Below are 26747 nucleotides of genomic sequence, written 5' to 3'. Positions count from 1 at the left end.
ATATGTCTCATTGTTTCCTAATCATGATGGCGCAGGGTCACTAGCCTAGGCAATCACGCTGCAACGTCCAGGCAGTTGGTACCGATAGCCTGGCTACATATCGGCAGCCCGGAAACCGACAGGGCCACATACAGGACAGTGGGGGCCGTCCGATAGCCGATAGGAGCTAAAACATCGGGCCCCCACGCGCTCTCTCTCTCCCCCTCGCAGGCGCCCCCCCCCCCCCCCCCCCCCCAGGCCCGCGGGCTGCTCGCCGCCATCTGTGAAGGTCAGTTTTTTTTTAATTTAGATTTTCTTTTTTTTTAAGTTAGACTGTAGTAATCTCTTCCACACACAACAGGAACAGAGACAGAGTCAGACCGAGTGATCTAATCAGCCGAGGCGCTGTGCTCCAGGAGAGTGTGACAATGGAGACAGTGCAGCTAGGCGTGGCGTCCAAAGTTCCAAAGGAGGGAGCTAAAAACATCAGCAGCAATACAGCATGAATCTTTCAATATATATAAAGAAAAATACAGCATGTACCTTCAGAGTTGGTCACGGCTTCAGACCATAGACTTACAGTAGTACTCGATGCCAAGGTTTACGTATGATGATGCCCTTGACATGTAAAGCAAGGTTAGCATTTAGTATGATGTTACTGACGAATGATTCTAGCTGTTCCGGAAAACTGTGCAGAATGACGCGCGTCGCTGGGTTTTGAATTCGAATCATACGTTGGACCCTGCCGCATGACTCCGATCGAAGCTCAGAAGCACCCGGACTGTAGCTACGCCGATGTCACTGACCATTGGCCACAGGCAGTCAGGAAGAAAAATGGAAGTGAAGAGAGCTGAACTGCCATGTCTACTCCCTGCCCCCTGAGTTGGGAGTTCAACGCGGCCACGACTGTTCCTATGCTGTATGCGCAGTAACACGGGCACCGTGGAACGTGGATCCGTAGCCGTGCACCGACCGTTCCTGTGTGCATGGGCGCCAGCGCCATGAATTTGCCGCAGGCCGGCACCTCCTCTCACCGGAGCGGCGGAGCCGTGCACCGCCAGTCTGGCTGCAGCAGCAACACAGCTCAACGGCTGTTGCTTTGCTTTGCTTTGCTTCACCGAGTTCACCAGGACAGAAGGGACATCTTGCATGGAAACTACGGTCCACGGAATACAACCATACATGACGTGTGAGTGTGTGTGGGAGAGGGTCGATGTCGCCGTCGGTGCCGTATATGTAAGCCCTGCGTTTGGCTACAGTGACACCATGCATGTTGGCGTGGCGCGAGCGGAGCTGCGAGAGACCTGTCTGCGCCCGTGGATCCGCGGCCCACCGGTCGGCGGGGTGAACGTGACATGGTTGCGCCATTTTTGGGCCCTGTGGGCGAACGTGCAGCCCAGAGGCCAGATTGCGCCTACGAGTACTTCTTGTTACCCGCGCGTCATGCGGAGGACAGGACAGCTCCGCTCGGCCTCGGCGTCGGCGGTGGAACAACATTTCCTGTCTGCCGACAAAAGCATCCACATGATTTACCACCAGTCTACCAGCAGACACGTGGGCCCCGCAGCCTGATTGAATCGGTGGGTCCCGCCGTCCCTGTCGCTACTGCAGACCGGGTCCCCGGATGTCAGGTACAGTAAAAACTCACATTGATCTGGGCGTGTGAGCGTGTACCAAATGATGGTCGTTCCTTGGTGGACACCTTGTTTAAGCAGTTTGTCAGAAGACATTTTGGTTTAGTGAAATTAGGTCATATGACACTGTAGACCGGTTGCAGTCGGTTGAGGAGAGAGAAATTTTCGTTTTGACATCTGGTGGCCCTGAGCCATAGTTGGGTCCGCCCCTCTCCCTCTCACAGACGCGCGGGCCCCACCTATCATCTACTTCTTCCTCTTCCCCTCTTCTCACCGCGACCCTGTGCCTCCTCTGCTCATGCTCTCTGCTTCGTCGTCGGTGGAGGTCGTGCATCCCCGGCCACAGACGTGCGTGGTCACCGGCGAGGCAGCTTCCCCCACTGCCAACTTCCTCTGCCTGGAGCAGCAAATGAGCGCCCCTTCTCCAGGCCGGCGCGGGCGTAGGTGGGTGGCGGCGCCTCGAAGACAGGTGCGGAGTAGGACGGCCCCGGTAGCTTGGTGTGGTGGAGGAGGCTGCTTCGGAGCTCGTGCGTCGCTGTAGCCCGTTGACCTGCTGCCGCCATGAGCCGAGCCCCCGTGGCCTCGCCCGCTTCTCCGCCCCGCCCTTTCCTGGGCAGAGCACGACGACGTTAGGCACAGGGCACGCTCGGCTTCGGCGTGGTCCTAGCCTGGGCGCGGCCTTCAGCTCTAACGACAGCGGCTCTAGGCGGGAGGAGCAGAGCAAGGCGGGGAAGGAAAGGGGAAAGAAAGAGAGTGAGCAAGCAGAGGGAGAGAGATGGAGCAGGGGAGAGCGTGGAGACGGCAGCATGGTTGGCGAGGGCGATGGCAGCGCGTGGCCAGTGCGAGGTGAGGGCGGCGCGGAGGCTGACGGCGTCAGGCACAAGCGACGGCGGGCGCGGCGGCGCTCCACTCCGACACGAGGCCGGTCGGAGCTCCGATGCGAGCTAACTGGGTGGCTCGCGGTGACGGCGCCCGAAGTGGAGGAGAGCAGAGCATAGAAGGAAAGAGAAGCAGGGTAAGGGAAAGAGAAGCAGAGGGGAGAGGCTGACCAGGGAGAGGGAACGAGCAGAGCAGAGCACGGCGACGGCGACGACAGCAGCGGCTTCAGCTCAGGAGGTGGGAGCTCATGGCGCGGGGCAAGGCAAGGCCTCCGCAGCCATGGCAAGCTTTTATAGTCGAGGGGCGGCCGAGTTCGCCGAAGATATTTGCCGGCAATGGGGCCGGGCACAGCTTGGCGACAGCTGTGGTCCTTATCTGTTGGCGTACAACGTCAACGGTGGGAGGCGGTTGGTTGGTGGTCGTGGCGCCCCGGCGGCCCCGCCTACTCAAGTGCGCCCCACGGCCCCACCATGGACAGGAACAGAAAAAAAGAGAAAGGTTGAGAGGAAGAAGAAAGTGTTAGGAGCAAGAATGTCATTTTACTGTTGTTCTCTCTCCTCAATCGGTTGCAACCGGTCCGCGGTGTCCTGTGGCCTAATTTTACCGAACCAGAGTGTCTTCTAGCAAAATGCTCTAAAGTGGGTGTTCGCCAGCAAAGGACCATCACTTTAGATGTCCAACAGACAATTATCCCTAAAAAAGGTGGCAAGTAGGAGCACAGCGTCCTGCTACCGCACGAGGGCGAGACCTGCAGGTATCAAGGGGCAACGGCTCCTTTTCAAACATCCCCCCGTGGCCCGTGCAAATCCGTCACTTCCACCATTCGGCTACTATTCCATCCGTGTTTTTATATGAAGAGAAATGCTAAATGACATCGAGTGTTTCTTTCACTCGCAACACTCGATTTCTCTCCCTCTTATTTTTCTTTATCTTTGGCCTCTTCTCCTCTTCTTCCCTAACTTCGGCGGGCTTAAAAGGGTTCGAGGGAGGTCGAGAGGGCAGTGGTTAGGGTTCCGACGATGATGGAAGCGCACAGATCAGGTTGGGGCGGAGGCGCTCTTGGCCATGATGGCAGGAGGGGGGAGAAGGAGGCCGCTCATCGGAGCTCCATAGCTGTGGCCGTGGCGGTGGAGCTCCGGCGAAACCCTACTGTGCCACGGCAAGGCGGTGGGCGGCGGCGGCATCAGCTCGTAAGGTTTAAGAAAGAAGAAGCTGTGAAAAAAAAATCGAATGCCCTATAAATAGACTCTACCCGAATCATCCTATAATAACGTTGCCCACGTGCTGGTACAAAGAATGAGGGACATATTATACACCATATAATACGCGTGATGTCTTTCGTTACCACTTGTATATCGTGCCATCACGCGGAGCAAGCCAGGACACCGGTAGTTAGTCCTGTATATGTATATGTACCTGTATGCTTGCTGATCTGTATTTCATTCACAAAAGCTATCCTTTGCCCGTGTGATTCGTCTGTCCTTGTCACACGAATTTTTTTTGCCGTTGGATTTGCGCCTGCTTTGATCTGCACCGTCCATCTCCTGCCGACTCACCCGTCCGTCTCCTACCTCCTCATTTCTCTCTGACTTTTGGGTCCCACATGTCAGCTCTTTTTTTTTTGGAAACACGCCTCTTTTGATATGTTCGTTTCTCCTTTCCCCCATTTCATTTCGTCTCTCGCGTGTCACCGAGGCGGAGACAGAGCCGGAGGCAGAAGGGCTCTCCAATTTACCGTCGTCAGTGAGTTATCCTTCTATTTTTTTATCAAATATTGTAGATCCCGCTTTCGTAGGCCTGATTGTGGTTTGATTTTCGCCGTTTTGGTTCTGTTTTCATTTTTCTGTTGTACGTAGGCAGAGGCGAAGGAAGGAAGGTGCTGCTCACCAGGGCATGTGGCCCCGAGGAGCAGAAGCGGCGGCGTGGTGGGATGATCTCATAGTTCTACATTCTGTCGCAGCACAGCGAGCACATCGTCTTCTGCGACTGTAAGATCTAGATCCCATCCCATCCCCCGCCGCTCGATCTAGGCGTTGCGATCCTGAGCTGATTCTGTTGGAAACTTTGTGCGGCCTTTTGTGGGGGTGGTGCAGATCGTGGCGAGGTGCCCAAGGGCAACGCGTAGATCTTCTTCCGGTAGGTGAAGTTCTGGAATGACGACGAGACAGAAGAGGCGTCCCAGTCTTTGTACGTATCTGTTACTTAGTCCCACTCTCTTATTGAGACTGCTTGTTTTGACCAACATTGATAGACAACTTAGCAGTAACTATGATTCTTGCCTCGTTTTAGCTGAATGTTGTACTTGCAAGCTTGTGGTTTAATCAGAACTAGCACTTTGATTGTGTGAAATGTGTGCATTTATAAACTGATAACCAGTGTTGAATTGTCGGTTGAGCATCATTACCTTAGAAAATAGGATGGACATGTAGCATTACTTGAGTTGTGTAATTGTGAAATTTCCTTTCATGTTAAAAAATTGGGAGTCGCATGTGGTTTCTGTGGCTATTTCATTTGCATATCGTCTTCTTTGCCGTGTCATTTTGGACTGGTGAGAGGTGATTCTATCAGGCTGCAAGGTTCGCTCGTTTTGTTTGTTTCTATTCCTTGTATTTTTTTGTTGTTAGGGTTCGCTCATGTACTTTGCCTTGTTGTAGAGAAAATGTGACAATGACAGCAGCTCTTGTTATTATTCTGAAACATTGGTATGTGTTTGTTGTGCTGTAGGTTTCTCTAGGTGCACTTTCCCTTCCAGTTGAAAGATTCTAATGGCTAGAGGGGGTGAATAGCCCATTAAAAATTCTATAACAACACTTAGAAAACCGGTTAGACAAATATGAGGTGAAGTGGGTGTTACGCTAGCCTACTAAAATTACAAGCCACCTACCACAATTCTAGTTTATATAGTCTCTATCCACACAATGACTATATCAGTACACTAACTTAATGTGCTCTCAAAAGCTAACTATAGAGCCACACTAACCAAACTAACAAACTCTCATAACTAGCTACACTAAAGAGCTTGAAAACTAGTTTGCGGTAATGTAAAGAGAGAGAGCAAGATGGTTATACCGTTGAGTCGAGGAATGAACCAATTAATCACAAGAATGAATATCAACGAAGATCAATCACCTCAGAATCAAATGATGACACAATGATTTTTTTTACCAAGGTTTACTTGCTTGCCGACAAGCTAGTCCTCGTTGTGGCGATTCATTCACTTGGAGGTTCACGCGCTAATTGGCATCACACGCCAAACCTTTAATAGGGCGCCACACAACCAACACAAGATGAGGATCACATAAGCCACGAGCAATTTATTAGAGTACCTTTTGGCTCTCCGCCAGGGAAAGGTTAAGAACCCCTTACAATCATCACGATCGAAGCCGGAGACAATCACCAACCTCCGTTCGACGACCCTCGCTGCTCCAAGCTATCTAGGTGGCGGTAACCACCAAGAGTAAGAAGGGAATCCCGTAGCAAAACATGAACACTAAGTGCCTCTAGATGCAAACACTCAAGCAATGCACTTGGATTCACTCACAATCTCACAGAGATGATGAATCAATGATGGAGATGAGTGGGAGGGCTTTGGATAAGCCCACAAGGTTGCTATGTCAATGCAAATGTCGAAGAAAGTGATCTAGAGCTGGCCAAACGGTATTTATAGACATCCCCAAACAATAGAGTCGTTGGCTCAATTATTGGGCTGATTGCGCGTTGATCGAACGCGCAGGTCGTGTGCATCGACGCGTCTGGTGGGTGATCGGGCATGTCCGGTCGCCTGTGTCCGGTCATTGCCTGACCGCCACATGTCCTATTCAAATGAAGTAGCTGTTGCTGCCACGAGTACCACGCTCAACTGCGACCGGACGCGCCCGGTGTGGACGACTAGACGTAGGAGGCTCAGCGTCCGGTCGAGTTCAGAGAGCTCCTAGAGCCGCTCTGGGCCGACCGGACATGTCTAGTCACATCGGATCGGACGCAGGAGACGCAGCATCCGGTCGAGTCTAGAGAGCTCCCAGAGCCGCTCTAGGCCGACCGGACGCGTTTGGTCAGGATGCTCCCAGAGTCCAATCAAATATAGCGCTGAAGACCGAGATTTCCTGGTCGACCGAATGCGTTCGGTAGCTCTCTGCATCATGCTAAATCACATTGACCGGATGCTAAATAGTAACACGTTAGCGTCCAGTCACTCCACTGAGCCAGAGTCCGGTCATTAATACCGGACGTGTCCGGTCGCCATACCAGACGCGTCTGGTCACTCTGTAACCAGCGTGACTAACTCATTTTCAACTCTATCTTCTTTACCCTTGCTCAAATATGCCAACCACCAAGTGTATCACCTTGTGCACATGTGTTAGCATATTTTCATAAATGTTTTCAAGGGTGTTAGCACTCCACTAGATCCTAAATGCATATGCAATGAGTTAGAGCATCTAGTGGCACTTTGATAACCGTATTTCGATACGAGTTTCATCCCTCTTAATAGTACGGCTATCGAACCTAAATGTGATCACACTCGCTAAGTGTCTTGATCACCGAAATAAAATGGCTCCTACCACTTATACCTTTGCCCTGAGCCTTTCATTTTTCTCTTTCTTCTTTTCAAGTCCAAGCACTTGATCATCACCATGGCATCACCATCATCATGTCATAATCTTTATTTGCTTCACCACTTGGAATGTGCTACCTATCTCATGATCACTTTGATAAACTAGGTTAGCACTTAGGGTTTTATCAATTCACTAAAACCAAACTAGAGCTTTCACCAATGCCACCAGGTACACTACATTGCCTACATGGCATTTTTATTATCTATTTGTGTTTTTTTATCTTGTTTTGTTTTGGTAAATTAACTATTATATTGACTACGAATTAAATTTTTATTTACACTAGAGTTCATCTATACCTACAGTGTTTAATCTAGTGTAAGTGCTAGGTATTATTGGTGTAATTGCTAGGTCAACTATACTGAGTGAAAAAAGTTTATTAGGCACATGTATTTGTCATAATTTGAATTGAGTGTACTTACTTTTTGTTTCTACAATCCTCATAAATTTTTTTGTTTCGGCAATCCATAGAAAAGATCTATTTTTTGTATTTTTTTTTACTTTGATATGTTTGGTTGGTTCACTGCCCTCAAAAAGTTTTTATTTTTTGCATTCCATAGATTTTTTTTTATATTTACTTTTTTTGGTTCATGCAATGCCCTTAGAATCCTAAATTTGATTTGTTTGTTTGATCAATGCTATATATTAGAGTTAATTGGTTTTTCCAATTCATAGATTTTTTGGGGTTTTGTCTTTTGTTTATTTGTTTGTTTTCCTTTCTTTGAATATTTGTATATTATTTTCATATTTAGCTATGTTGAATAATCACCTCTCTTTACCTAATTGCTGGAGATGTCCTTGCTTTTTATGTCAATTCTGGCATAGCTTTATCATCTTCAGTTTGAACTGTCATGGTAGCTTATGTTCTCTATCTAATTTATGTACCACCTTGCAATTAGGCATTGACAATCATGACTCATGTACTCAAAGTTGGTGGAAAATTTATCGCGAAGATATTTCGAGGTAAAGATACAAGTCTCCTGTACTACCAGGTAACGTTCACTTTGGTTGGCAAGTAGATCTTTGTATCATCAGATTTCATGAGGTTGTGCTCTTGTACAATTCTCCATCATTAGTATGAAAGCTTCGTTAGTTGTGGTTGATGAGTATGTTATCCATATTATTCTTTCCACATTATGCCCCTTAACTTTTGTAAATGTTTGGACGAGATGCTGATGGGCACTTTATTCTTGTCTGTGGCTTTATGCAGCTAAAATTGTTCTTCTCACAAGTTACATTTGCAAAGCCAAAAAGTAGCCGGAACTCAATCATTGGTAAGTCTTATAGCTTGCAAAAGAAGTTCCATACTCGTGCTCCTTATATGCTTTCTCAACCTTCAGTGGTTCACATAACTTATGTTCAGAATTCTGAAATTGTTGTTAGTTGTTGAACATGTTTAGGACATCTTTGTCAAGCGGCCTATCCCCTATAGAGTAACAAGGATGCATATTCATTGTGTTGGAAAATGTGTATGTGGTCTTATACATTTGTTTGTCCTTTTTGATTTGTCAAACAGAGGCGTTTGTTGTTTGCGAGAACTATTCACCTCTAGAAGGGTTCAAGGAGGGAAGATCTATACCACCTCCTAGATAAAGTGGGGACTCCTTCAGGAGGTGACGATCTAGGTAAGGGCTACAAATGCCGGTACAACACTCCTTCATATTTTTGTTTGAACTTTTAGGTAATGTAGTATTACTTTTGTATGCGAATTTCTCTATTGTTGTTAATATTGATTTTCAGTCATTTTGGTTTAATAGTGTTTGTCTCTGTATATTTTTCAGTTATACTGCTTGATTCAGATTTTGCTTTTTCTATTTTTTTGTTTGTTGAACATATATTTTCTACATCTAGTACTTGTTAGTACCGTTAGTCCTTGTCTTGTGTCATTCAGGTTTATTTGATTTTCTAGTTTTGATTTTTGTATTATCATATTAATATGGATTAATTTTTTAGTTACATTAGAGTTCATCTACACTTACAGTTGTTAATGATGTGTAATTCCTAGGTATTATTGATGTAACTAGTATTAGGTGCAAAAAGTTTATTACACCTTTCTTTGAATGTAACTCTTTTTGTATTATCATTGTTTTTCTTTTGGTATGCCGTGGCCGAGCTAGATGCAGAGGAGACAGAGATAGAGTCGTTTCCGGTGTTGATTTTTTTTGTCAGTGAGTATTTCATTTAGTTTTTTATTAGAAGTACATCCAACTAGTATTTGTTCTGATTCTATTTTTTTGTTGCCATTTTCTTTTTTTTATCTTGTGTTCTAGAGATGTTCTGGCGGAGGCTAAGATGGAGGTTTTATTTGTGTGATTTATTCCCTCAAATTGCTTGAGTGATCAGAGAGGTTTCATTTGGCATGTGGTAGTTGGTCCTGCGGATTTAGTTGATCATAAGAAATGTTGTAAAAGGTGTTCTAGGTAACTTAGTTTGGTGGCCTAGTTAGTTGATTTTTACAATAATTGATAAAATGAATCCAGTTACAGTGCTCTGTTATTAGATTTATAGTCATTTTTCATTGTAAGTTATTGTACTAAGTGGATTTGATGGTAATGCCTTATTGTCTTCTTGTTTTTTTATTCATCCTTAAATTTTGTTTTTTGTTATGGTATGTTTGTTTGCATCAATGCTATAGTATTTTTTTTTGTAATTCATAGAAATTTTTTGCTTTTTGATTTTTTTTAGTTTTGATCTGTTTGGTTCACCAAAGAAAGGTTTTTTGATTTTGCAATGCATAGAAATTTTTTGCTTTTTGATTTTTTAATTTGTATATTTTGATTTGTTTGGTCGTGTTCTTTGGATTTTTTTTTTCAGGTGTAGCTTGAGATGGTTTCTTTGGTTATATTTGAATCTCAGGTACTTCTAACTATTGGCTTTCTTGTTCTAGTTTACTTAGGTTCTAGTATCTTGTTACAATGGCTTAATTTTGTAGTTACAATAGAGTTCAATTGCTGTCTGTTTTTAGATGGAATGCATAATTCCTGTGATTTGATCTTCTGTTTCACTCAATTTTTGCCTTTGTTTAGATTTGTGTGATTTGTCAAATCACCTGAGTTGCAAATAGACAGATCCATTTCGTTTCGGAGCTGAAGTTTCCGTAGCGGGTACACGGCCAGCGTCTTATCTTCTCCGTGATCTGCGTTTGAATTGGCCTATGCCAAGCAGCTAGCTGCTGCGTGCGTGCTTTTGTTGTTGGTGTCCCCGCTAATGAGCCTCTCCGTACGCTAGGCCAAAAAAGCACGCTAAACTCCACGTACCACCCACGTGCCGCGGCGACCACCCTCTGACCCCCGTCCCCGTCGCCCCATCGGCCCCTCCCTTCCCGACCCGATCTCCTCTCGCATCTCGGCGTGCCACCCCCACCGCAGCCCACTCCACTCCACCGCTACACTGGAACCAACCACCACGGCCACGGCACCACCCCTCCCTAAACCCGGAGCCCAAACCCCCCCGTACGCGCCCGCCGCGCCGCAATGGCGCACCGACACCGCGCCCCGCTGCTCCCCATCCTCCTCCTCCCGCTGCTGCTCGCCACCACCACGACCTCCGCGGCCACCGGCGCCGCATCGCACTCGCAGCCGACGCTGCCAGCGCCGCCGGTCCAAGCCACCGCCGCGGTGCCCCCGTCCGCGGCGCTGGCGTCGAAGCCGCCGCCGGTCTCGCCCTCGGCCGCGGCCCTCGCGGCGTTCCTCACCAAGGCCGACCCGGCCTCCCGTCTGGGCCTCCCCAACCGCGCCGCCTCCCCCTGCTCCCGCCCCGGGATCACCTGCACGGCCTCCGGCCAGATCATCCGCCTCGTGCTCGAGTCGGCGGGGCTCAACGGGACGTTCCCGCCGGGCACGCTCTCGCGCCTCGCCGAGCTCCGCGTGCTCAGCCTCAAGTCCAACGCGCTCCACGGGCCCGTCCCGGACCTCTCCCCGCTCGCCAACCTCAAGGCGCTCTTCCTCCCGGGGAACCGCTTCTCGGGGCCCTTCCCGCCCTCGCTCGCCTCCCTGCGCCGCCTCCGCTCCATCGACCTCTCCGGGAACAGGCTCTCCGGCGCGCTCCCGCCGGGCATCGAGGCCGCCTTCCCGCACCTCACGCTCCTCCGCCTCGACGCCAACCACTTGAGCGGCACCCTCCCGCCATGGAACCAGTCGTCGCTCAAGGTGCTCAACGTCTCCTACAACAACTTCTCGGGCCCCGTGCCGGTCACGCCCGTCATCACGCAGCTCGGCGCCGCCGCGTTCGCGGGCAACCCCGAGCTCTGCGGCGAGGTGGTCCTCCGCGAGTGCCGCGGCTCGCACCTCCTCTTCTTCCACGGAGGCGACGGCGCCAACGGCACCGCCGCTGCCCCTGTGCAGAGCGCTGCCGCTAGCGACAGCGGGCCGCAGCGAGAGAACTTGAGCATGCCGGATTCGTCCGCGCCAAATGCGAAGAGAGTGAGGCGGAGGAGGACCACGGTGGCAATCGCGGTCGCCGCGGGGTCTGTCCTCGCCGCGCTTCTTGTCTGTGCCATGATTGCGATGAAGAGGAGCAACAAGCGGGGGCGCCCGAGCTCCGCGTCGTACGCGAGCCCCAACCCCAAGAAGAGCGCCCCTGCGTCCGAGGTGAGCAGGGACAATGCTGACATGGGCTACGTCGAGTGCGTGCCCGATGAGGAGACGGCGGCCATTATGGTGCCGGAGGAGAAGGCGCGGCGCCTGGAGCGGAGCGGGTGCCTGACATTCTGCGCCGGCGAGGCGGCGAGCTACAGCCTCGAGCAGCTCATGCGCGCTTCGGCAGAGGTGCTCGGGCGCGGGAGCGTGGGGACGACGTACAAGGCGGTGCTCGACGGGCGGCTCGTTGTGATTGTCAAGAGGCTGGACGCCGCCAAGATTGGCCCAGCGGCACTGGAAGCAGAGGCGTTCGAGCAGAACATGGATGCCGTTGGTCGACTGCGCCATCCGAACCTTGTACCACTCCGAGCATTCTTCCAGGCTAAGGAGGAGCGGCTGCTTGTGTACGACTACCAGCCCAATGGCAGCCTCTACTCTCTCATCCATGGTAAAGTTCCGTGCTCTTTGCTCTGGATCTGAGTGGTTAATTTTGTAGTAGAGTAGTATCTGATCGGTGCTGGGAACAATTCTACTACCTGCCTTTACATCTAGTACTACCACTAGATTAGGCCCCGTTCGCTGATATGAAACGGGCTGAAAAATACTATTCCAGCTGAATTATTGTGAGAGAAAAATATTGTTCCGACTGAAAAAAGAAGCTGAACAAACCGAATATGAGGTAAGCCGAACAGGGAATTAGTGGTCTAGGCTGGCATTACCTTTCTAAAGTAGACATTCTTCATTCCAACATGACCACGAATTGAAATTCAGAAGACTTGGGTCACGTGAAAACCAGGCAACAGAATGTGAACGGCACTAGCGGGCCTAATATCTATATAAGGGTTGCTTTATTGGTTGATTGTTGGTAGCTTTTCTATTGGAAGTGAGAACCCATTAAACAAAGCATACATGCACTGTTAAGTGTCCCTAGTCACCTATAGCATTCAACTGTTCATGTACACTAGACATTTATATAAATTCATGGAACGAAAACAAAGCGCCGTGCTTGTTCTTGGCGAAGTACCAGTTCAGGCTCGTGTTCTTCCAGAAGGGCAGCGTGTGCCTGAGCGCGGAGGAAGTTGGAGAGCAGCGCATGCGGGAGGAGGAGGTTCAGTTCAGGGGCTGATCTGTTCAGGGCGCATATTTTTTAGGGGGTTCAATGCATAATTTTCTGCCACATGGCAAGTATGGACCTACGGTGTATCAATCAACAAGTTTATGTACCCAGAAATGCATTTTCAAAGTTCAGGGACCTAAGTGACACCCTATGACAAGTTCAAAGGCCTCTCATGCATTTAACTCAAAAATAAATGTCCACAGGCTAGAACATGTCAAGATATCCATACTTTTTTAATACATTCATAGAATATTTAGGTCATAAATTGTATGAGTAGATTTTTTGTCAATTGTTCTCACCTTTTCAAACTAGATACTCTTCACCCAACATGGCTATGGAATGAAATTCAGAAGATGACAACATGAATATCTGGCAGCAAAATGTTGATGCCTAGTGAACCCATATATGTGATGCTTTATGATTTGGCTGCTTGATATTTTTCTTTGCGAATCCACTAAATAAAACATACATGCGCTCATAACTCATAAGTGCACTGGTCCCATGTAGTAGTCATCTGACTAATGCTTTGTTCAGATTCATGAAAGGGGGAAACACAAGGTTGCGTGTGACATTTTACTGACTAGTTTTCATTGCCAAGAGTATAATGATGACATTACTTATTCATTAGATGTTGGGATGATAAATCATTTAACAATATTAGAAAATAGCAGAGGTATGACTTATTTTCCGTCGGCCATGAAAAACATCATCTGAACCTCTACAGTGGACTGGCCATTGTAATTTTATGGTTCATGATTTCTCCTTTCTACTTTCCTTTGCTTGTGAACTATAAAAAAAAATTGCGATCATACAAGTAAGGACTTAAACGCTGGGTTGCTGTTCTGAAGTACTATCTGAAATTTGCAACTAGGTCCACAAATAGTGTCATCTGTACTTATGGTTCTGGTTGTAGTTTCTTTGGTAACAGTGGTATGCTTATACTAATTCAGATGAATAATATTGGTGAGTGCTTAGGAACTTGTAGTAAACCAGTAGCAAGAGAAGGTTTATTCATTTCTTATGTTGATTTGGCTATGAGCATTGTTATGTAACGCAATGTCATACTCCAGCTAAATAACTGTTACGGCGCCTAGACTTGCTACGGAGGAAGTTGGCAGAGCGCCGCAAGCACGGCCTCTGCTACAATTGTGACGAGCCCTATGTGCGCGGTCACAAGTGTGCCCGCCTGTTCTTCCTCGAGGCGTCGGACTACATAGTTGAGGAACCCGAAGAGGTCGACACCGTGCCGGCCACCGCGACAACTCCCCAGTCGGCCTTCGACCCCGAGGAGCCCCTGATCTCCCTCTTGGCGATCACAGGAATTCGAACGGAGGACACTATGCAACTCCGCGTCCAGATCGGTGTCCACGAGTTCAGGGCGCTCCTGGACTCCGGTTCAACGCACAATTTCATCAGCCTTCCCGCCGCCCGCCGCGCTGGCCTCTGCTTCCGGGACAGCCATGGCGCGCACGTCACCGTGGCAAATGGCGACCGCGTCGCGTGCCAGGGCTTCGCCCGCGACGTCGCCTTGCGGATCGGAGAGGAGTTCTTCACGGTGGACTGCTTCGCCATTCCCCTGGACTGCCACGACATGGTGCTCGGTGTCTCTTGGCTGCGCGCACTGGGTCCCATCCTCTGGGATTTCGACGACCTATGCATGTCCTTCGTGCACCACGGCCGGCGAGTCCTCTGGAAGGGGCTTGGTTCCACCCGCACCAACGCTCCTACGACGGGCCGACTCCACGCCGCGCGCGTCCACGCGGCGCGTGGCCTCGAACCAGTACTGCTGGGCCGGCTGCTGAGCACGTACGATGACGTCTTCGCCTCTCCGGCCGGCCTACCCCTGGCACGCCCGTGCGACCACCGCATCTACCTCAAGGCCAACACAGAACCGGTGGCGGTGCGGCCCTATCGGTACCCTCAACTCCAGAAGGATGAACTGGAGAAGCAGTGCGCCGACATGCTCAAACAGGGCATCATACGCTCAAGTACATCGCCGTTCTCAGCACCGGTGCTGCTAGTCAAGAAGCAGGACGCGTCATGGTGCTTCTGCGTGGACTACCGCGCCCTCAACTCCGCCACAGTGAAGGACAAGTTTCCGATTCCGGTCGTCGAGGAGCTTTTAGACGAGCTCCGCGGGGCACGCTTCTTCACCAAACTTGACCTCCGCTCGGGCTATCACCAAGTCCGCGTCCACCCCGACGACGTGGCCAAGACGGCGTTCCGCACCCACCATGGCCACTTCGAGTTCTTGGTCATGCCATTCGGCCTGTCCAACGCTCCGGCCACGTTCCAAGCGCTAATGAATTTTGTCCTGCAGCCGTTCCTTCGCCGGTGTGTGCTCGTCTTCTTCGACGACATCTTGATCTATAGCTCGTCCTGGACCGAACACCTCCAACATCTCCGCGCCGTCCTTGACGTCCTGCGCGCGCACCACCTCCACGTCAAGCGTTCTAAGTGCGCGTTAGCAGCCTCGTCGGTCCAGTACTTGGGCCATGTGATTTCGGCCAATGGCGTGGCCATGGACAGCGCCAAGGTGGAAGCAGTCACCGCCTGGCCGCTGCCGCGTTCTGCGCGTGGACTGCGCGGCTTCCTCGGTTTCGCCGGATACTACCGCCGTTTTATCAAGAATTTCGGCGCCATCGCCGCCCCGCTGACGTTGCTGCTCAAGAGGGACGGGTTCCGGTGGACAGAGGAGGCCACCACGGCCTTCGCGGCGCTGAAGGCCGCCCTGTCTACTGCACCGGTCCTCCAACTTCCAGATTTCACCAAGGACTTCATTGTGGATTGCGACGCATCAGGGTCTGGCTTCGACGCCGTCTTGCACCAGGGAGAAGGGCTGCTAGGCATTCTTCAGCCGGCCCTTCGCGGCGCGGCACATGAAAGTCGCCGCCTACGAGCGTGAGCTCATTGGCCTGGTTCAGGCAGTGCGCCACTGGCGGCCGTACTTGTGGGGGCGCGCATTCATCGTGCGCACAGATCATTACGCGCTCAAGTTCATGCTGGAGCCAGCGCCTCTCCACGATACCCCAGCATCCACTGGATTAGCAAATTGTTTGGCTTTGATTTCAGGGTGGAATACCGACCGGGCCGGCTGAACACGGTCGCCGACGCGCTGTCCCGTCGTGATGGCGACACTATGGCCTGCCAGGAAGCCGCAGCTTCCAGCCTGGAGGGTGCAGCCGGCAGGTCTGGAATTCGCATCGTCGCTGCGCCCTCCAGCCCGTCCTTCCACCTCTTCGACGAGCTGCGCCAAGAGATCACGGCGTCCCCCTGAACTCAGCGCACTGAGGGACGCCGCTGCCAACGGTGATCGCGGCGAGGCGTGGCGTGTCCGCGACGGTCTCATTCTCCACCAGGGACGCGTGTTCGTGCCCGAGGCGTCTCCGCTGCTGCCCGACATCCTCCAGCTCGCCCACACGGTGGGGCACGAGGGCATTCAAAAGACCCTTCAGCGCCTCCGTGCTGATTTCTTCGTCGAACATGATCGTCGGGTCGTCCACGACTACGTACGGGCCTGCTACACCTGCCAACGCAACAAGACCGAGGCGCTGCACCCGGCCGGTCTTCTCCAAGCCATTGCCAGTGCCATCCCGGGTGTGGGCCGACATCTCGATGGATTTCATCGAGGCACTGCCGAAGGTACATGGTAAGAGTGTGCTGCTCACCGTGGTGGACAGGTTATCCAAGTACGCGCACTTCATTCCGCTGGGACACCCATACACGGCAGCCTCCGTTGCTCGCGCGTTTTTCGCCGACATCGTCCGACTCCACGGCTTTCCGGAGTCGATCGTCTCCGACCGCGACCCCGTCTTCACAGGTCGTGTGTGGCGGGACTTGTTCCGGCTTTCCGGGGTACAGTTGCGCATGAGCTCTGCCTTCCATCCCCAGACTGACAGGCCAGTCCGAAGCGGTGAACAAAGTGATCGCCATGTACCTCCGCTGCATCACCGGCGACCGTCCTCGTGAATGGCTCGACTGGTTGCCCTGGGCAGGAGTTCTGCTACAACTCCTCATTTCACTCCGCCCTGCGCACATCGCCGTTCCAGGTCGTCTACGACAGGCCCCCTCCGTCCCTGCTACCGTATGAGCAGGGCTCGGCTCACACCGAAGCCATCGATGATCTGCTCGCCCTGACGCGACGCGTTCCTCGCTGGAAGTCCGTGACCGTCTCCTGCAGGCGCAGCAATATGCACACAAGCATTACTGATGCTAATCACCGTGCTGTGGAGTTCGCCGTCGGGGATTGGGTCTGGCTTCGTCTGCTCAACCGCACGACCCAGTCCCTGCTTTCGGCCACCCGCAAGAAGCTTGGCCCCAAATATGCCGGCCCTTTTCAGGTATTGGAACGTATCGGGTCGGTGGCCTATCGTCTACAACTGCCGGTGAACGCTCGGATCCACGACGTCTTCCATGTCGGCGTCCTCAAGCCCTTCATCGGCACTCCTCCGGCAACTACTCCGACACTACCTGCACTACAGCATGGACGCGCTCTGCAACAGCCCGAGCGCGTCCTCCGTTCCAGCCTATGTCGTGGAGCCTGGCACATCTTGGTGCAGTGGGCTGGCATGCCTGCAGCAGAGGCCACATGGGAGCCGGTCGACGCGTTCCGCGCTGCCTACCCCTTGTTTCAGCTCGAGGACGAGCTGTTCCCGAAGGGGGGGAGAGATGTTATGGTGGGAAAACAGTACCACCGTCGGGATCATAACAGTGGCTAGAGCTGATCACCGAAGGAGGCTTGCCGAGCGGCGCAGCGCCCAGGGCGCGGTCACCACGGCTCCTGCCGGGTCAGTCGGTCCCAGTTAGTTGATCAAGTCGATTTGCTTTGTTTCCGTTCAGTTGTTGGCAAGGAGTGAATTTAGGAAAGTTTGTTTGTAAGCTGCTTATATAGCACACACATTCGCTAATGAATGGATAAGCCTGGGTTTGAGATCTAATCTCCCTTGGGCTCCCAGCCCCGAGCCGTCTCTGTTCAGCGCCGAGCACGGCGCCCGCTCGCCGCCGGATCTCCAGGCCCCGACCAGTGAGCTCGCCTCCCTACTTCCTCCGTAGCAAGTCTAGGCGCCGTAACAATAACACACTTGTTGCATAGCGAAGCTAAACAAAACTATTCACAAGTTAGAGCATATCAATATGTCAATACGCTTTTATGCATTCATAAAATATTTGTGTCATAAATTGTACGAATAGATGTTTTATCAATTATGCTTAATTGTTCCGTTAATGTTTGTGAACTTGCAGGTTCAAGTTCATCCCGGGCAAAACCACTTCACTGGACATCATGCCTGAAGATAGCAGAAGATGTTGCACAAGGTCTTGCTTACATTTGTCAAGCATCTCGGCTTGTCCATGGGAACATCAAGTCTTCGAATGTTCTGCTTGGTTCGGACTTTGAGGCCTGCCTTACGGACAACTGCTTGTCTTTCCTCCTGGAATCATCAGAAGTCAAAGATGCTGCTGCTTACAGAGCACCAGAAAATATGAAGTCCAACAGAATGCTAACGCCAAAGTCAGACATATATGCTTTTGGTGTCCTCCTCCTTGAGCTCCTTAGCGGAAAGCCACCACTTCAGCACTCAGTCTTGGTCGCAAGTAATCTTCAATCCTATGTCCAGTCAGCGAGAGAGGATGAAGGAGTGGACATTGACCGCATCACAATGATTGTCGACATAGCCGCTACTTGCGTTCGGTCCTCACCAGAAAGTCGGCCTGCCGCCTGGCAAGTACTTAAGATGATTCAAGAAGTGAAGGAAGCAGATGCAACTGGCGATAACGACAGTGATCTTACCAGCAACTCCTAGTTGCCTGTACTGTATGGGTCCATCTCAGGTGGATGGATCAAAGCAACAGCATCAATTGGATGCAGGTTCTTGCTGCATGGATGTAGACTGGATAATTCGAAGTGAAGGTGAACTCTAGGGTAGGACCGTAGGAGTACTGCAATAGTATAACGATCTCTATGTTTGGTGTGGTTTGAGCTACGGATGCTGTAACATATTATAGGATTTCTTATTGTCAGGAACTCAGCATGTTATGGTCTGGTTCTACTACCAGCAGTTCTAGCACCAGTCTGTTATGTGAAAGTTTATTACTAGGATTCATAGTATGATAGTAATCGAGCCACAAAAGCTGTGTGACGAGTGAAGATCTGGTTTTAAATCCTACTACCAGCAGGTATTGTGGGATTTTCATGGAATGACGCGTTGAGGATGGAATGGTGAAATAGACCATTTTTTTTTTCTCTACTCTCAGACTAATCCCGTTCTTCAATGTGTCCAGTGGCCGAAACGCACCATGTTTGCAAGTGGTAGGAACGGTGACCTACAGACCTCCAGTGCCATTATGTGTTGTCTTGCAGTTATTTTGAAGACTTTCAGAATCGTAGCTCAAATTTTGGTATTTTTATGAGTTGTTTACTTTTTTGCTGTTATTATGAGGAAGGAACCGGTTTTACTCCAAGCTCCGTAACAAATCTCATGTTTAAACATGTGACATGCGTAAGAAAACGTACAAGAACTATGGACTCGTACAATGCAGAACGCATTCCTATAAAACTGTGGGTTACCAATTTATTATGCCTACTATAGCTGAAATTTAGCGTGACGTAAAATATGTTAATATTGGTTAATGGACAGCATGCACAGCTTTTCTCTGAAACTTGCCTCAAGGATATTTTGGCTGTGTTTAGTTCCCAAAAAGTGCTACAGTAGCCATCAAATCAAATCTTACGATACGTGTGTGGAGCATTAAATATAGACGAAAAAAAAACTAATTGCACAGTTTGGTTGGAAATCGCGAGACGAACGTTTTGAGCCTAATTAGTCCATGATTGAACACTAATTACCAAATAAAATCGAAAGTGCTACAGTAGCCAAATTCCCAAATTTCACGAACTAAACACAGCCTTTGGCGCCAAGGCAGGTACTCCATGTGGTCGCTGGTTTTCTGTTGCAGCGTCGTCGTCGCTTGCTCGTTGCCATTGTCTTCTTTTTGTTCATCCAGACAGGTACGGTGTGACTGGCTGCTGAGTTGTTTCTTCTGGTTTTCCGTTCGATTCGTTCTCGCTAGACTCCTGGCTCGATCCTTCATCAAAGTTTAAGGCACAATAGCTATTTTAGTCCCTCAATTATTACTCGATGCTCAATTTTATCTCTAAACTTTTAAAACAGCCATTTAGGTCCTCAAACTTTAGTTTTAGGCTTAATTTCATCCTACAACTGTGAAGATGTTCGTTTCAATCCCCAAATTTTATATTTTGGACTCAATTTCATCCATAAACTATCAAAATGCATTTAACTTTTATTTTCAACTCAATTTTGTCTATTCAAAAAGAAAACTTTATACTTTAGGCACAATTTCATTCATAAACTATCAAAATTATAGATCTTCTATTGTTTTCAATATATCCATGTATTCTTAAAGAATAAGTAGTGTTCGATGCAACTATAATTGCTCCCTATAAATATTATTTAGTCGGATATATATAAATGGTACCATTATAATGTAACGAAAAAAAAATAACAGCTTGGAATTATTAATGGCCACGAAAGAGTTTTTGGATAAATATTATTTTTCTATCTCCAACCGTGGGTGGTTTTGGAGCTAACCAGGTGCAACAATGCAGCGTTCCACGTAGAACGTAGACAAAATTGAGTTGAAAATAAAAGTTTAAAGAACAAAATACACTTTGATAATTTATAAATGAAATTGATCCCAAAATACAGAGTTTGAGGACTAAAACGATCGTCTTCATAATTTTAGGATGAAATTGAGTCTACTACAAGTAGAGTTTGAAGACTAAAACGATCGTTTTGAAAGTTTAGGGACGAAACTGAGCCTCGAGTAATAGTTGAAGGAGCAAAATAGATATTCTTCCAAAGTTTAATGCGCGTAACATTTATTATGGGCTTTAAAATTTATTTGATTTTAATTAAATTAAAATAAGCCAAGCCTAATTAAAATCCAACACGGAACCAATGACATGTTTCGATACTAGACGCAAGGTTGCTGTGGAATTTCTCAGCCATTTCCGGCCGCGATAATGGTCGTCGGAGGCTGGCCAGCGCAGCATCGCGAAACGGCGTAGCAGAGCTTGACTCCCGTAGTCTACATTTATTGGTTAAGCTGGATTGATGTAACCCGGGTACAAGGACAGATTTGTTCTTCTACACTGTAGTTAGGTAGGCAAGATGCTTCAAGGCAGACTGCTGAAAAATCAAACGAAGGTGCTAACCGTATCAACGTCTTCACATGTGGCTGGAGATTATATCCTACAAGAGTTCAGTTTCGTCATATGACCAAAGGGCAGGTTCATAACATGGCTTCCCTTTGCTAATGCAAAACACAGAGAACGAGCCTTTTGAAGCAAATTGCAATTTCACATTGGGTCACCAAACCACTTCTTCTGACCGCGTCTCTGCTCTGATTGGAGCAACACGGTCCCATCCTATTAGAAAAAAAAGCAAGAATGAGATCGAGACCATTATATAAGCACATATTAGCTTAGTTCTTCCCCAATGGGGACCTGCATCATACTGTAGGACAAAAAGGCAGAGGCAGAAAACACACAGAGATGGCTCGAGTGTTACCGTGGCTAATCGTTGCAGCCGCCACCCTGCTGTTAGCATCCATCAAGAGCAGCACAGCGTTGAAGATGGCAAGGCCTGGCTGCAGAGAAACATGCGGTAACCTCACCATTCCCTACCCCTTCGGCATCGGTCCTGGCTGCTATTACACACAAGGGTTCGAGGTTTCCTGCGAGGATAACCGCACTTTCATGCCTAATTCGAGCAGCCGAATACAGGTGTACAACATCAGCCTGCTAGGTGGGCAGCTTCAAGTCAGCACATTGATTGCCTCTAAGTGTAACTACACCAACGGCGAGAGCACAGATGGATGGGTCTCGGTAATCACTTCTCCATTTTTCACATTATCCAGCAAGGCCAACAAGCTAACGGCCATTGGATGCAACACTGTTGCATTCTTGGGAGGCTACAATAAGCACAGGGCTCAAACCGGCTGTGTATCTCTAGTGCCTGGACAAGCGGAGCGTGGACTTCAGTGGCCAGTGCTCTGGCATGGGCTGTTGCCAGACAGCCATTGCACCAAACCTTGGTTCCTTAAACATAACCTTCGATAAGAGCTTCAATAATTATGTGGTAAATGACTTTAACCCATGCAGTTATGCCTTCGTAGCGGAGCAGGATTGGTTCAGGTTGGAGGCTTCTTACCTCCAGGATAAAAAGTTAACAGAGAAGTACAAGAATGGAGTTCCTTCTGTGTTTGACTGGGTTGCTGGAAATCAACCCTGTGATGAAGCGGTCAAGAACATATCATCATATGCCTGCATCAGCAGGAACAGCCAGTGTTTCAACTCACCAAATGCTACTGGGTACCTCTGTAGTTGCAGCGATGGCTTTGAAGGGAACCCCTACCTGGCGGATGGTTGCCAAGGTCCGCAAGCTCTGCAGAATTCACTTCTTTACATTACACCTCAAGTTACCTGTTCACTGATCTTCAGTTATTGTGTACTCGTGTTTGGTGTTTGTAGATATCAACGAATGCCAACATCGACTTCAGTATCCGTGCTACGGAATTTGCAGTAACACAGTTGGGGGTTACAGTTGCTCCTGTGCAACTGGGACTCGGAGCAAAGATCCAAAGACTTCAGTCTGCAGTCCAGATGCAGCATCAGAAAGGGCTAAATTAACAAAATTACTTATAGGTAATTCCTTATACTCGAAGAATTTCAGTACAGTTATCAGAATGGCATGGATAAGTCACTCTGATGCAGCGGATATATCCAGGCATTAGTGACATGAAATCAGTTAGCCCTGATTCCCTGAATAGACTCCTAGCTAGAAGCTTTATGCAGTTACGTTCATTTGAGTTTTGACAACTTACACTTAGGTAGTAGCGAAATACAAATCGGTTGACAGAATATTGTTAACATTCTTTCAAATTTTCAATAGTCAAGCCAACAGTACAAAAGATGGCCCAAGTGAGTATCACTTCACATAAAAAATCCACATAAGGAAGCCACTCAATAAATAACATAAAGGTTTTGCTTTGGTGCTCTGATTATCTAGAAAGTAATTGCTCAAATAAATCATAGCGGTTGAATTTTAAAATCTATAAAACAATTAATAAAAAGGCAGAAAATAAAAACAATTCCTAGAAAAAGAATCCCAAAATTACGGCCGTGACACCACACTTTATTTAGGCCCTGTTTGATCCTATGGTCTAAAATTTAGCCACTAAACTTTAGCTCTTAAAGTTCCAAGCAAGTGGTTTAAAGTGTTGTTTAGCCAACCTCACGAAAAGACAATTATAAACATACTCTCTAAATCATCATTAGGAGAGCTATTTGAATAAAAATTAATCTCTATATCTTGTGAGCACTCTAGAGAGCCAGCCCCGCTTGCCATTTTGACTAGCGAGAAATATGGAATGGGTGATGACAATATTTAAAGATCTAATTAAAAATATTAAAGATTCCTATAAATTAGAAAGGATAATAAGAGATTCTTGGAGTTGCTCTTAGTTCATTAGATCATACAGGTGTCCTAAGTGATCTAAAATTTTAGTAGCCAACTAAATTTGAGACCATGAGATCACTGGCGGATCCCAGGATTTGAAACACGAGTAGTCCTAATCAAAATTTTCATATGCAACACAGTAAAGTCTAAAAGAAAGTTTGGTATACATGACTACAAAATCCACAATCCCTAAGCCCAATTTAGTGAATTTATAGTCCAATCTCCGTTAAAGCCGAAAATTTTAATAAGTAGTGGATGAATGGTATCTATTTTCTGTGGGTGAATTGATTAGAAAAGTCACCATCTCATATTTATTTTTGTATTATCATACATGCCCCACAACCTAACAGAGGTTGTGCACACCTAAGAGGGATATATAACCATTGTTAAGTCGCTCTAATGTTAATGATCAGTAATGTTAGAACGGAGAGATCAGTAATGTTAATGATCTTCTTGGACACTAAAAAAAGGGAAATGGATAAAGACCAACATGTTAATAGATTGAGTTTTCAAGAAATAAAGACTAACATGTTCAGAAGTTAGAAGCAAACCACTCATCAGGGAGCAGGGGCCAGGGCAGGGCAGCGCACGGCGGACTGGGCAGCCGCCGGCTGACCCGTCCAGCTGCTTGGCGCGCCCGGCGCCGGCGGACTGGAGGAGCGCGGCCACGCCCAAGCAGGGCCGCGGGGCGGTGAGGGTGCCGGCCTGGCGCTCGGCGAGGCCGCGATGGCAATATCACGGCACCACGAGGGGCGTCGGGGCGGGGGTAGCGGCCGGCAGGGGTGCGGCGGGCGGGCGGCTACCGGCGGGGAGGGGCCGCGCCACCGCGGGGAATCGGCCGGGGGCAGCGGTCTCCGGGGGGTGTTGGGTCCGATCGTCGAACCGTAACCCAGCGCCGAGGGCGTTTCCCGCGCTGCAAGGAGGATCCCGTACACGTACAGGTAGCGCGCACGCACGCGGGCGGATGGCTGGCTCAGGCTGCCCATCCTGCAGGGCCCACCTCACCCATATTGTTCTTCACTTTCATCGACGAATTTAAAAAAAGTCATAACTCATAACCCAATATCCAAACTAAAATCCAATTACACCATCGAGTTTTTTTTCCAATAAATCCTTTAAAACAACATCTCACATGGAGATATTTAGATAAAATTTTATTAACATCCATTTATCTTATAAACACGAATTATTTTCTTTTATTGAGCAGAGATAGTGTTTTAGGTTTAGAGAACAATGTTCCGTCTTAGTAAGAAAAAATATTCTCAGTTTAGAAGAACAGTAGTATAATTTTGGGTTCATGAAATTGTTATTATAACATACATAAAAATAAATAAATACGTAACATAAATAAAATAATAATAAAATCTAGAGCAAAGTACGAAGAAAAAAATAAAAACACGTAATAGAAAAAAATAAAGAACATCACAGTGGATACTTTTTAAACATTCTAAAATATACTATAGAACATCACATGGTTACTAAGTGAACATCACTAAATACCTCATAGAACATCGCTAAATACATTATAGAATATCGCATATATATTACATAAAAATCACTAAATACATCATATAACATTAAATGTGTACTAAGTGAACATCACGAAATACATTATAGAACATCAAATATATATTACATGAACATAACTAAATACATCATAGAACATCACATGTATACTAAATGAACATCACAAAAAATATGGTAGATGTGATGTAAGGTAAAATAGAAAAAATAAAAATAAAAAAATCTATAGAAAACATAAAGACAGAAAGAAAAGAAAAAAGAAAGGAAAACAAAAAGAATAAATATAAAAAATAAAATAAAATAAGACAAATAAAATAATTAATTATAGTAAGAGCAAAAAAGAAAAATAAAATAAATAAAAATATAAAAGTTGTAAAATAAAAATAAAAATCACATGAAACTAAAAAACAAAAATAAAAAATAAATTGAAGAAAGAAAATAAAAAATAATAAGAAAAGGAAAGAAAAAAGAAATAAAAAGAAACATAAAAAATAAAAAAGAATAATAAAAAATCACATAAAACAAAAAACAAATAAAAATAAAAAATGAAGCACGAAAAGAAAAAAGAGAAAGAAAGGAAACTTACGTGTACTGTACACGTACCTGTGTCAGCGCCGCGGTTCCCGCCCGACTTCCCGCGCGCCCGGTTCCTGCGCAGGTTCCCGCTCGCCATCAGCGGAAGTATTCGGACCCGATGATTCCCGGCGGTCTCCGGTCGCACGCGGAGTAGCGGGAGCCGAAAATGCTTGGGCGTCTCAGCATCTGGGCCAAAATTCTGTTGGGCTGCATAGTACTAACAATTTGTTGGGCCAAATTTTAGGATAGTTCCAGACCGAAAAAAGTCAATATTACCTCTCTTAACTTTTGCATAAGTTTATTTTTTTCTCATGAACTCTAAAACCCGGTAAACCACCTCTCTAAACTTTTAAAACCGTTCGTTTTACCTCTATTTTCAAAGGCGGGTTTTTTTTATTTCGACCAAATCTTTGAAAAATCATACTAAATTAAAAAAATCATAAAATAGATAATCTAATTTTGTTAGACTCCACGTGAGTAGATCTACATAATGAACATATAATATGGTATGCTTTAGTATAATTTTTTTGTTGTAGTTTAGATCTATGCTTTTCTGTAATTAATTTATAGCTGCAGTTTCTATGGTCCAATTGTGGTGAAATTTTTATGACGGGCTAATTATTGTATGCTTGAACTGTAGTAAAAAATTCATACTCATTGGATCATGTATAGCTTAGTTATGGATTTATAAATACATTTTAACAAGCACAAACCTAAATAAATCTAATGATAGAAAAGCACACACCTAAAAACTTTTTAACAAGCATACACCTAAATACTTTTTAACAAGCATACACCTAAATAATTTTTTACTAGAGTTCAAACATAAAATAATTATCCCACCATAAAAATTTCACCACAATTGGACCATAGATATTGTAGCTATGAATTTTTTTCCAATGCGAGGTCGAACCCCATTTCCATTCATGATGAAACGAAAATACAGAAGATTGTTCAGAGTGGGTGGCAGGAGATACGGGAGATAAAAGTTTCTATAATTGCAGCTATAAATTAATTATAAAAAAGCATAAATCTAAAAATACAATAAAAAATATATACTAAAGCATACCATATTATATGTTCACTGTATAGATCTACTCATGTGGAGTCCAACAAAATTAGATTTTTTATTTTATGAGTTTTCTGTGATTTACTATGATTTTTCAAAAGATTCAGCCGAAATAAAAAAAAAAGACAAAACCGCCTTTGAAAACCACTTGTAACCGGTCAGTGAGGTAAAACGAACGGTTTTAAAAGTTCAGGAAGATGGTTTATCCGGTTTTAGAGTTCAGACAGGAAAAACAAACTTTCTA

At 47.2% G+C, this 26747-nt stretch overlaps 1 protein-coding gene and 1 pseudogene across 1 annotated transcript; both read left to right on the top strand.

Moving 5' to 3' along the window:
• The first annotated feature begins 10469 nt into the window (after positions 1-10469).
• On the top strand, positions 10470-18998 carry LOC136496968 (probable inactive receptor kinase At5g67200). The gene is made up of 2 exons (XM_066492750.1): positions 10470-12127; positions 18038-18998. Exons 1-2 carry the CDS (start codon positions 10576-10578, stop codon positions 18595-18597), a joined length of 2112 nt encoding a protein of 703 aa, XP_066348847.1. The 5' UTR covers positions 10470-10575; the 3' UTR covers positions 18598-18998.
• Positions 18999-21368: 2370 nt separating this feature from the next.
• LOC136496969 (wall-associated receptor kinase 1-like) overlaps positions 21369-26747 on the top strand; it is a 30642-nt pseudogene continuing 25263 nt past the window's right edge.

Source organism: Miscanthus floridulus, chromosome 12, assembly GCF_019320115.1.
Source record: "Miscanthus floridulus cultivar M001 chromosome 12, ASM1932011v1, whole genome shotgun sequence".
NCBI classification, from domain to species: Eukaryota; Viridiplantae; Streptophyta; class Magnoliopsida; order Poales; family Poaceae; genus Miscanthus; species Miscanthus floridulus.
This window is presented reverse-complemented; position numbering and strand designations above follow the sequence as displayed.

Bases quoted from the DNA above. Each gene is read 5' to 3' on its own strand.
- LOC136496968 (XM_066492750.1), top strand. From the start codon at position 10,576: ATGGCGCACCGACACCGCGCCCCGCTGCTCCCCATCCTCCTCCTCCCG. The intron at 12,128-18,037 runs GTAAAGTTCCGT...GTGAACTTGCAG, and splicing joins CCTCTACTCTCTCATCCATG to GTTCAAGTTCATCCCGGGCA.